The sequence below is a fragment of the Microtus oregoni genome, unplaced genomic scaffold (assembly GCF_018167655.1).
Source record: "Microtus oregoni isolate MIOR12 unplaced genomic scaffold, Mior012 000011F_ref0000422, whole genome shotgun sequence".
NCBI lineage: Eukaryota > Metazoa > Chordata > Mammalia > Rodentia > Cricetidae > Microtus > Microtus oregoni.
In genome coordinates this window covers 32582115-32594194 of record NW_024543070.1, presented here as the reverse complement: position 1 = coordinate 32594194, position 12080 = coordinate 32582115, and the positions used below count along the sequence as shown (strand labels likewise).

The 12080-nt window shown below is 45.9% G+C and overlaps 1 protein-coding gene across 1 annotated transcript in view; it reads right to left on the bottom strand.

Annotated features, from left to right (window-relative positions):
* LOC121453396 (beta-1,4-galactosyltransferase 6) overlaps window positions 1–12080 on the bottom strand; it is a 68478-nt gene that overhangs the window by 28647 nt on the left and 27751 nt on the right. The window contains exon 3 of the mRNA XM_041660140.1: window positions 8476–8589. Coding sequence (XP_041516074.1) covers window positions 8476–8589 — 114 coding nt within the window. The remainder of the gene's footprint in view (window positions 1–8475; window positions 8590–12080) is intronic.

Here is a 12080-nt window from a genome sequence, read left to right as displayed (position 1 = left end):
CCAGACCTTTGTTTAGAGGTCTGTGTTGTTTGACTGGTGGAGGCCTGGGTTTGAACAAGGCCCGGCTGATTACCTGTCCTCCGTGAAGCCAGGAAACACAGCGGATGTCCTGAGTCCCTTCACAGTACCCTCACCAATGCTGGCTTCTCCGCTCTGCATTTCTCACACCTGGACTCAAATCTGACTCTGAAGCAAAAGCTGTGTGTACCAGAATTCGCCACCTAACACAAAGCACTGAAGAAAACTACAGATTAACCCAGCATGAGGTGACAATACCATCTAAGGCCTCCAACACATCCACCTTCATCCAAACACAAGGGTCATGTTGTGAGCGCCCTGGCAGCCTTTCCTGGTTATCTGGTGAGTCACCTTTAATTAGTGATTAGCTGACTCCACGTTCCATTCCGTTCCAACCTTTCATGGCACTTGGTCCTTCCTTGCTTGTTTTTTCTGTGTTCTCTCCCCCCCCACCTTCTCCCTCCCTTCTTCTGCCCCTTCCTCTCTCCTTCCTTCCCTTCCTGCCTCCTCTTCCTACGGCCCCCACCCCTGTCTCATGCATATACAGACCTCTTAATTGCACCAAACATCATGGAAGCAAGGCCTTAAAGTTTCTAGATTCATCTCCACAGGGACTGTCCACCATGAAGTCTCTGAGGACCAGCCTCCCTGTTCCCCCACAGCTAGCTCATCAACCTGAGGCCATTCCTGTGTCCCTTCTGTTTCTCTACAGACTCCATTCTTTTCAACATCTCCCAGCCTTCTTCTCTGTTCTCCTGCAGTGCTCCAGCCACACTGGTGAGCAGCTCTCCTGGTCTCTGAGCCCTCCAGGCACACTGGTGAGCAGCTCTCCTGGTCTCTGAGCCCACCAGCCAGGTTCTGGACCCTGCAGTGCTCCAGCCACGCTGGTGAGCAGCTCTCCTGGTCTCTGAGCCCTCCAGCCACACTGGTGAGCAGCTCTCCTGGTCTCTGAGCCCTCCAGCCACACTGGTGAGCAGCTCTCCTGGTCTCTGAGCCCTCCAGGCACACTGGTGAGCAGCTCTCCTGGTCTCTGAGCCCTCCAGCCACACTGGTGAGCAGCTCCCCTGGTCTCTGAGCCCACCAGCCAGGTTCTGGACCCTGCAGTGCTCCAGCCACGCTGGTGAGGAGCTCTCCTGGTCTCTGAGCCCTCCAGCCACGCTGGTGAGCAGCTCTCCTGGTCTCTGAGCCCTCCAGCCACGCTGGTGAGCAGCTCTCCTGGTCTCTGAACCCATCAGCCAGGTTCTGGACCCTCGTTCTCATCCTCTAGCCCAGTAAACTTGTATCTTCTAAAATCATCCAGGTGGAACAGATTTGAAACTTTTTTTTTAAAACCAATGAAAAGAGGGACTGGAGCTGGGCGGTACTGGTGTGCGCCTTAATCTCAGCACTCGGGAGGTAGAGGCAGGAGGATCTCCATGAGTTCGAAGCCAGCCTGGTCTATAGAGGGAGTTCCAAGACAACCAGGGCTACACAGAAAACCCTGTCTCAAAAAACCTAAGTTTGAAGATCACCCAGGTTTATAACCCTGAATGACTTCTCTTCTGGGTGCTGGCACAGATCTTGCACTCACTGAGTTCGGCGACCTTTACCCAGTTCCTCATTCCACCTGCTGTCGGGAACAGTTGATCCCTGGGACTCTGTTCTCACTTCCACGTGTCCTTCTCAGTTTCCTCTATTAATCACCTCTCACCCCGTAATTGCAGGCCTCTCAGAGCCCAGTCCTCAGCCTGCTTTCTGTCTCACTTCCTATTTCCAGCCACGCTCCTCTCAAAATTCAGACCCCAAGTTACGTCTCCTAAATTCCCAATAAAACATGCCCCACTGAATTTCCCCATTCTCCACGGTGATACTTATCTGAGTTATTGCTTCAGTAAAGGAGCACCAAGTGAGACAACCTTTAGGCAGATATGACATCTGGCCAAGGTTGCCACATGCCTCACCAGTGACCTGACTCCACCTTCTCCCTAACCGCTCTGAAACTCTCATCTGAACACCCCTGTGAAGAATAGACTTAGTCTATCATTTATCTCCTGACTTTCAATGGCCCCAGATTCGCCCTCGAAAGCCGTCTCGTGGTTGCCTGCGGATTCCCCAGCAGCATCCACAGACCCTTCCACTCCAGCCTCATTTTCAGAGTCACCCACTCTCAGCGCCTCCAGCTGGAGCACCCTCCCCACTGCGGGAACAGCCCCAGGCTGTTCCTTCAGCTCCTGCAGGACTGGCCTGAAGACCCAGCTCTCTCCTTTCCGCCTCTCCCCTCACCTTGAAGACAGAACACTGCTTTTCTCTGGGTGCTGCCTGCTCCTCCCAGTTCTGCTGGATCGCACTAGCTGTGCTCATGTGAGAGCCCCCTCCCTTTACAGCAGACATCCACATGATTGACAGTTTGTTGCGTTAAGCATTATGTGAGCTCCTCCAAAGTTTACTTGCTTTTCCCCTTTGCTGAATTTCAATCCACTCATTAAAATCCATCTTAGCAAGCTCCTGTGTTGGTAAGGTTTGCAGGTATGGGGACTATCAGGGCAAGGACAGGATAAGGAAAAGTCACTGCCGGTGCATTCTATCTGAGTGGCAATCAGACAATCGGACGGAAGTTAAGTCCATTTTCATTGCTATGCAGCATGCACAGCTGACATTTTCCAGCTATGCCCCACAGGAAAATCAAAACATCCGTGCTAAGCACTTGTGTTTATGCTCTGGGAAGGCAGATTTCTACTTCGCTTGGTTATCACCAAGAGTCTAATATAGATTCAAAAGAGCTGAGAGTGGATTCGCCCTCTGGAAAGCCTATAAATATTAAATAGCAAGGATATAGTCGCTCGCCCTCTTCATACAAATAACACAAATCAAGATAGACTTTGCAGTGTGATTGGCCACTATCGAATACCAAACACTGCTGAAATTCACACTCCACAGTATGGAAATCTGGGACTGGCCATCCTACGGCAACACTAAGGGAGACCCCAGAAGACTCCGGAAGGGAGACTTATACTCCCTTAATCCAGCACACCAACATCAGTTCACATCACAGCTAGCAGCTACAGTAAATTATTTATCACTCATATTTTAATGTTTTGCATCCAACATCTTAGAAAGGTATTATATTCAATTATTTTGTATACTACAAGATTTTGCACTCAGACATCACATAGCGCTATTCTTTGTGGCCGGAGGGAGCTGTTCTAAGGCTGCACAGCTAGGTATAAAGCCTCAGGATGACACACATGCCTCATCCCCTTGGTCATTACAAAGTCTGGCTCCATAAAAAAAGAAAAAAATGGGAGAAAGAAGGAAGGAATTCAATCAGTATTGGTTGAGTTTCCCACGCCATACTGCTATTCATCCCCATTCACACTTAAGGTGGCACTGCAATCCGGGTGGTACAGATGGATACAGAGATGCCCTGGGCAGCGTCACATGACCAGCAAAGGTCTCTCTCTCTCTCTCTCTCTCTCTCTCTCTCTCTCTTCAAAGGACCTTCTTTGCAGAAACCTCACTATGTTGGCTATTCTTAGAGTTCCCATTCTGAAATATCACCTGTACATATCTACATTTTCTGTCAAATAAGGCACTTGCCCTGACTCCCTGGACATGAGATTGGTGCTCAGTTTTAAGCTAGGAACCATGCAGAAGCCTGCTGTACACAGGTAGCTGTCAGCCCAGTGGAGAGGCAGCCCCGGAGCCCACAGCAGCCAAGCTGAACTCAAGTACCAAGCCAGAGAAGCCGCCCCATGGGAGCTTTAGGACAGCAGGAGAGGGCTGCTGGCAGGAAGGAGGGCCTGGCAGGCAGACACGTTCAAACTGTTTAATTAGTATCCATAAACCACTAATGAAGAAAATGGTCACTAAACTAAGGACAAGGATTTCTTGCAACTGCTGATCATAATTCCCTGAATATGCAAATCATGAAGAGGAAATTACTGTAATCAATACTCAACAGAACACTTCCCATTGGCTTCAATATTGCACAGACAAAAAACATTTACTTTGGGAAAACAAGGCTGTCCTAACAAATGACAGAGGAGGAGGCCACTGGAGTCACTTCTCATCATTTCTCATCGTGGGACACAGAGCTAGCATGATCAGATTCTCTTGCTCATTTGTTTATTTTGCTAATTCCAGGGCACAGTTTAGATCAATAAAACCAGAGCCTTATGGGCTGTGCCCAAACAGGACAGAGGCTCACTCCCCAGGCAATTTTTCTATATAGCCTGGGTGAGGTCAGGATCTAGGTCGGGAGGCTGCTATACCAAGCCTCATCGGCATCAGCAGGGTCCTGGGACTTTAAAATGAAATTTCCCAGTGCCACATCAGCCCCACTGAAAGGAAACTCAGAGGGACGCAGGGCTCTACAGAACCTTCTGGGTGGTTCTGACGCACCCTCCATTTCTGCTCCAAGCCACCGCATTATACAGTAATTGCTCGGCCATCTTTTCACAAGCAACTCCTCAGAACCAAGGGACCTGGTAAAGGCTAAACCAAAAGGCAAGGCTTTTTGGCGTTACTGCTGTGAATAAGTAGCTGTCCTTTGGTGCAGACTTTTCACTGTAGCTAACTACCTTTGGATTACATTTTTGGGAATTAATACCCACAGTTCAGAACAGTTTCCCAGTGCTAGGCCTCCATTCCCCTCCCCCAGGTAAACGCAGAGATCTGCCTTCCTGCAGTTACCTTTGCTAGTAGGCATTCGGTCAGAGTTTAGGGTACAGGCAAAGAATATCCCATCTAAGACATTCACAGATCTCCAAGGACACAGAATTACTACCTGTCCATGCTGCTACTCTGGTTTTTCCCTTCAACACCCACGATCAGAACGGTTGATTACAGCAGAGCCCAGAACTGATAATTTAGAGGCCTGGGTCTCCTTCACTTAGAGCATTAAGTCTAACTCAGACCTAGACCCATAGAAATTACAGTGTCCAGTGTATGTGCTATCTGATCAAGGGCCATCAGCTTCCCCTAGGTTGCCTGGTTACCTCGCAGGCTCTACGTATACTGGGAGAAAAGAAGTGGAGGGCTGATTCAAACATTCTGTGCCCTATTCACAATTTTACTGAAAATAAACTCTTTAGTTCCTTACAAACCACCTATAAATGTAGTATAGCACACTAACCTTCCCCTCTAGAGTTCCTTGATGATTTAATTCCTTTCTTAACTTACTTTCTCCTTTAAGGAATCCACCAGACCTGTACTACCCACCCCCATGGATCTGTGTGTGTCTGTGAAAACTCTTACCTGATTTTCTATGACAAGGAAGAATGATGTAGAACTAAGAACAATGTGGAACATGGGGGAACAAGAAGGAACAATGAGAAATGATGGACTGAAGCGGGAAGAATAAAGAATTATGGGCAGATGGAACCTGTTGTGAGTAGACTTCTTTACCCTCGGATTTCTAGCCCGCCAGCTACTTGTGGCGTCTTTAATTGAGTCCTGAAAGGGAGTCTTAAAGCTTAGAACTTTTTTAAGCCATGTGGCAAACAAAGCCTGTCTCCTTTGTGTTCGTTACAGCATCTACTAACAATGAACTAAAAAGCTATGAGACAGGAGAGATGGAGTAGTGGCCAAGAGCACTGGCTGCCTTCCCAGAGGTCCTGAGTTTAATTGCAGAGAGCAATTTCCTCAATAAAGATATAAGAAGTACCCTTAAGCCAGGCTGTGGTAGTGCACACCTTTAATCCCAGCAGAGGCAGAAGTAGGTAGATCTCTATGAGTTTGAGGCCAGCCTGGTCTACAAGAGCTAGTTCCAGGACAGGCTCCAAAGCCACAGAGAAACCCTGTCTCAAAAAACAAAGAAACAAAAAGCACCCTTAAATACTAAGGTCAATAGAGCATGGGGATAAATAAGCACTCGAAAAGAAGTTTACTTAAATCTTCAAGTACATAAAATCAAGACACGAAGTAGCATAGGAGACTACTCATAAAAGAGAGAAGTGGAGGCCGGGCGGTGGTGGCACACGCCTTTAATCCCAGCACTCAGGAGGGAGAGACAGGTGGATCTCTGTGAGTTCGAGATCAGCCTGGTCTACAAGAGCTAGTTCCAGGACAGGCTCCAAAACCACAGAGAAACCCTGTCTCGAAAAAACCAAAAAAAAAAAAAGAGAGAGAGAGAGAAGTGGAGGCCAAGGGCAGTAACAGGAGGGCAGCTTCTGAGAGCTGGAAGATAGCATCTCAGCTAGAAATAGATGTTTAAAAAATATATTTGAATTATAGTACATATTTGAATTATAGTAACTACATATCGGATGCAAAATGTGAAAACAAAATCAAAACGTTAATAGGAAATAAAGGTATATCTGTACAGTGTTGAGGTAAGAAAAGCCTTCTTTAAAAAAAAAAAAAGCAAAGTCTTAGAGAGTGACCCATTTAAAAACTGTAATTTGAACTTCACAAAATAAAGGACTTCATAAGAAGGATTAGAAAGCAATCCCAGGATTGTGAATAGACACTCAAAGCACACACAACTGACAACTGTCACTTCAGAAATATCAATATCTGTCACAGGTGAACAGGACCCAGCAGTCACCAAGGGCCAAGGCTCGAGGGGCAGAGAGCCAAACCACTAGTAAGGAGGTAAGCAAAAATGTAAATAATGGGATACTCTTTCTGTTTGATCACTTAAAAAAAAATATATCCCAAAGGAGAGGAATGGCTCAGAGGTTAAGAATGCTTCCCGCTCCTACTGGGGGTTCCCAACACCCATATCCGGGAAAACTCCCAACCACCCTTGTGGCTCCAGCTCCAGGAGCTCGGATACTGTCTTCTGACCTCCGTGAACACAAGCAAGCCCTCACACACAACATAGCTAAAATAAATAACTAAATTTTTAGAAAAGCCACAAAATCTACCAACACCAAAGTGATATAAACAAGCCCTTCATGTTGCAACAACTTGGAAGAAACTGGAAAATCTCAAGCAGCTGGAACAGCAAGCAACCCCTGAGTTGTCAACTCTCAAGTGTGCAGACACACAGGAGCAGGAAGGGCTGGGCTACACTGTTCTCTAGACAAGGAAGATAGAAGGCGTTTTTGTTTTCCAGTTGTGTGATTAAAAAAGAGAGTAGTGGGAACCACCTAACTGCCCATCAGGTGAGATCTGGAAAATAAAACATGGCATGTTTATACAGATCTACATAGAAGACCATGGGTAATTCTCAAAAAACAAGCTAAAATCCAGGTCACAGAGTAACATGTAATTTAGACAACCATCTAATTTTTTTGGTTTTGGTTGTTTTCTTTTTCAGTTTTTTAATTGAAAATAGATTCTTCTTCATACACTATATTCTAGTCATGGTTTCCCCTTTTAAACTCCTACTAGGTCCTCCCCATCCACCCAAATCCACACCTTTTCTTTCTCTCTCTCATTAAACAAACAAGACTCTAATTTAAAAACAAAAAGAAGAACCAGCAACCAGAACTGAACAAAACAAAGAAACAAACAGGAGGGGTAAAAAGAGCCAAAGAAAAGCATGAGAAATGTGTACTGACACAGACACCTGCACACACAGAAATTCCACGAAAATCACAAAATTGGAAAATATGATATTTAATCGAAAAACTGTAAGGCAAATAAATAAAGAGCACTGAGTTCATTTTCACACCGGCCACCTACTCCCGGGCACTGGCCCTTCCCTTAAGAGTGGTGTGTATACAGGAGGACTCCATTAGAGAAAACAGACTTGTTCTCTGTAAGCGACTGTCAACTGGAGATAGCTTCTTGGGTAGGAAAGTTCTTAAGGTCTTTGAAACTATGGATTTTCTCTTTCCATTTGTCTATGTAAAACTAAGTTTACAGTGCTCTGATGTACACACATCAAACATTTATGAGAAGAAAAGGGGAACTCATGGGGGAGACGTGGGAGAAAAGACTTTGGCTTAATCTACAATGGTCTATCATCCAAAGAGAGAAAACATATTAGTTATTCTTTGTTCATCTGCTTTATGAGAATTTAAAAGTTAAAGCTCGGTGTAGTAGTGGTGCACGCCTTTAATCCCAACATTCCAGAGGCGGAGGAAAGAAGATCTCTTTTTGTTCAAGGCCAGCCTGGTCTACAGAGCTCAGGGCTGCACAGAGAAACCACGCCTTTACAAAAAAAAAAAAAAAAAAAAAAAAAAAAAAAAAAAAAAAAAAAAAAAAAAGGAGAAATGCAGGAATTTTTCATTATCTTTTTTTTCTTCTGCATTTTTCTTTAGTATTCAACCATCCACCACCAAAATCAGTGCTCAGTATTCCTCCAAAAAAATTAAATTAAAAAAATTTTAAAAAAATCATGCAGTATATTAAAAATGTCAGCACCCACAATAATGATCCACCTGATGACATCTCAGACCCATGTTTTTTGATCTTCTATCACGGCACAATCCACCAGTGCAAAGAAACGATCAGGGCACAATCCACCAGTGCAAAGAAACGATCAGGGCACAATCCACCAGTGCAAAGAAATGAGTTCCCACTTACGCATATGAGGCAGCTTCTCTGGACAGGGGAGGTTCGGTAAGTAGGTGAAGTTTTGTGGAAGATACGTTGTTGTTTGAACAAGATAGTCACTTGAATTATTGCCTTCAGGATAATCTTGGAGAGGAAGAGAGAGAGAAGAAATTTACAACCCAACATTGTCTTTCTCTGCCTCCAGCATGAAGCGGGCTGCAGCATGCCGTATACTGCAACACAGAAGCATGCACAAGCAACAACCTGGCAAGAATCTGAGTAGAGCACACCTGAACTGGGCCAGACACTCTGCAGGACTTCCCAGGAAAGGTGCGGAGAGCAGCAGGCCCTCATCTTACACACAAACACAGCCGTGCCCTTTGCAGCCAGAAGGCATCTGCTCCCCCGCCTCCATGGCTAGGTCTAACCTAGGGGAACAACATTTCCTTCCCCCTTATAGTGGCCATACCATCTGTGCACTGCTACTTCAGTACAGAGCAGAGGGGTACAGGGACGTCTCCTGGACCTCAGCCAAGAGAACCCAAGGCTTACTCTTCAATTTTCTCCTGGAACAGCCCACTCTAAGCCTTTAGTCAGTCACATTCTCTTTTATTTTGGTTTTGTTTTTTGTTTTTTTTTTTTTCAGACAGTGTTTCTCTGTCTAACAGTTCAGGCTGTCTTGGAGCTTGCTTTGTAGACCAGGCTGGCCACCAACTCACAGAGATCCTCCTGCCTCTGCCTCCTGAGTATTGGGATTAGAGGCATGTGCCACCACCTCCCGACTAGTCAGCCACATTCTTACTCTACAGTAGGCTGAAGCTTCTGGGGATCCTGGAACTGTTAAATAAGGTCGATTTTCTTTAGGGTCACCAAGTTCCACCACACACCGAGCAATGGCCTACAGTACCATCAAATGCTTGCCTTCAAATCTCACCACAGCATGTGCTCGATTTGAGAACGGGACAATTCGGTTTCTCATCTGGCTATCCACTATTGGCATTTTCAGATTTCAAAAAGATGAACTAACTAAAGAGGGCTGGAGAGACAGCCGGATGGATAGGGTCTTCCGGGCAAGGATGAAAGCTTGAGTTCAGATCCCCAACAACCATGTAAACGTCTGTAAACACAGCGCCGGGATAGGTAGATGGAAGCAAACACAGCCCAGGGTGTGAGGACCGGTCAGCTGAAACGACAAGCCCCAGCTTCAGTAAGACAGATTGTCTCAAAAAATGACGGTGGAGCAGCACAGAGGAAAACACCCAACTGATGCCAACCTGTGGCCTCCGTGTATACACATAAGAGAAAGTGCATATAAGACATGCATGTTAGACAAACTCTCTCTTACATACACACGCGCACGTGCACACACATGCTCAAGAGCCTACAGTGAATAATCTCACGGAACTATTCATTAGCTTTAGCTTTGAGTGAGTGACTGACTTCCTGACCCAAGATGTGACAGTCACAGGCATGGGATTTGAACATGGACTCCAGGACCACAATTTAGTTACTCTCTAGGGGATAGAGGCGAAATGCAAATCTGAGGGACAGGATGTGCCCATTTCCTGCTGTGTGGAGGAAGATGGCCTAGAGTGGCGAAGGGAGATAAGAAACAGAAATAACTGTCGACCAGCTGTGCCTGCTACATCCAGCCATGGACACAGAAAATGTAAACATGCCCCTACAGTCATCCGCCACCAGCCCCAAGGCAAACACTGTAAAAGCTAAACCCTCTGGCCCATGGGACAATGCCGTTAGGATGGATGTAAGGTGTGTGAAGAGCCGCTGCAAGCCAAGCACCACCTGAGAACAGAAATGGTCGCCATCAAACAGAGTTGGTGGGCTGCAGACTGGGAGGCAGGGGACATTTCTGAGCAGGGTTTCAGTACCTTCCCCGGACCACTGAAAGAAGGTCCTGTGTGGAGACCTGAAAATATGAGACTTGGAAACTACCTCTAGTTTTTCTAAGGCTATTGTGCTTCTAGCTCAAACAAAGGTCCCACCTAAGTGTAGATCAGAGAGTTTTGCTCTCTCAAGGTTATTGTCAACAGGTGTGGCTAATAGTTAGACCTTGTACTCCAAAAACAGACCTCAAACAAGAGTCTAAGAATCCAACTAAGTTCTAGTTTCCTTTATAGAGATAACTTGGGATTCCACCCAGGGAGTGGTTTCCCTACAGAATGGTCTTGGGTGTAAACATGACTTGTTTTGTTCTAGCAATAGAATATTTAACTGTGGCTGTAGCCCACAACCTTCGACTGGTCTATTCATATCCTTGTCTCGTGTTAATGTAGTTTTTCATCTCACTCCTATCTTTGGGGTCAGGGGTATTTTAAGCAGTTGAAAATTAAACACGGGTGAATTTTCAGTACTCATGGAATTCCCTCCCAATACTATCCTATGTTTCTCTGTTGTTTTCATTTGCATCTTCATAGTCTTTACTATATTTCTGAATCTTCACACCTCTACCCTGACAAGGTATTTTTGTCGAGGCTGGTCCCCCACTATCCTGATGAGGATTCTCACAGGCTGAGGAGATGGACAAAGGCTCTGGATCCAAAGCCAAGGAAGAGACAGAAGTCCAAAACAGAAGGTTCAGTCCCAGAGGCCTCTGTGGAAAAGCACACTAAGAATTGAGGAGCACACTTCTGAGGCATCAGCTGAACTGCCAGGCACGCCTAGCACGATAAACACACTGCACCCAAATATGGGAAGCCCCTGGGAAAGATTCCCCAGGCTGCTCTTGGGAGGAGTCCGGAAAGCAGTTGGCAGGGAACTACTCTCAGCCAGGGGGCAGGAAAGATAGAGCAGCCACATTTAATATGCCCAAAGGCAGACCAAGATCACAGAAACCCTCTGGGGGCCAAACTCTATGCTTTCTCCTCGTGCATCTGAGGGTGACACCAGACTCCACATAAAACAGGGCTGTCCAGTCCAGGGAGGCGCATTCTTTCAAGGGGTTTTACAAAAACGTATCTGGATTATCAAATGCACAGCATAGTTTTAAGATAATTTCTTTTCCTACAAGTAATTCTGCTCTGCCCAATGGGAAGGACTGGTGCTCTAAACATGATTTAAGAGCCTGCACATAGCTGGAGGTATGGCTTAGAATTTAGGAGCATATACTGCTCTTGCCACAGAACCCAATTCAATTCTTAGCACTCAACAACCCCTGTAATTCCACCTCCACAGGATCTAGCACTATTTTCTCCTGTGGAAGGCACTTGCCCTTACACGCACATCTGCCCACACAGATATACACACATACTCATAATCCAAAAATAAAAATAAATTTTTGTAGTAAGGAGCTGCAGGCTGCGCTCCGGTCCAGCTCCCGCACGGCTAGCTTAGCCCCGGAAATAATTACACGGAAACTGTATTCTTTTAAACACTGCCTGGCCCATTAGCTCTAGCCTCTTACTGGCTAACTCTCACATCTTGATTAACCCATTTCTAATAATCTGTGCAGCACCACGAGGTGGTGGCTTACCAGGAAGGATCTTAACCTGCCTCCATCTTGGAGAGATGAGCTATAGCGACTGCCTCACTTCCCTTCTTCCCAGCATTCTGTTCTGTCTACTCTGCCTATCTAAGCTGCTGTCCTATCAAAAGCCAAGCAGTTTCTTTATTAATTA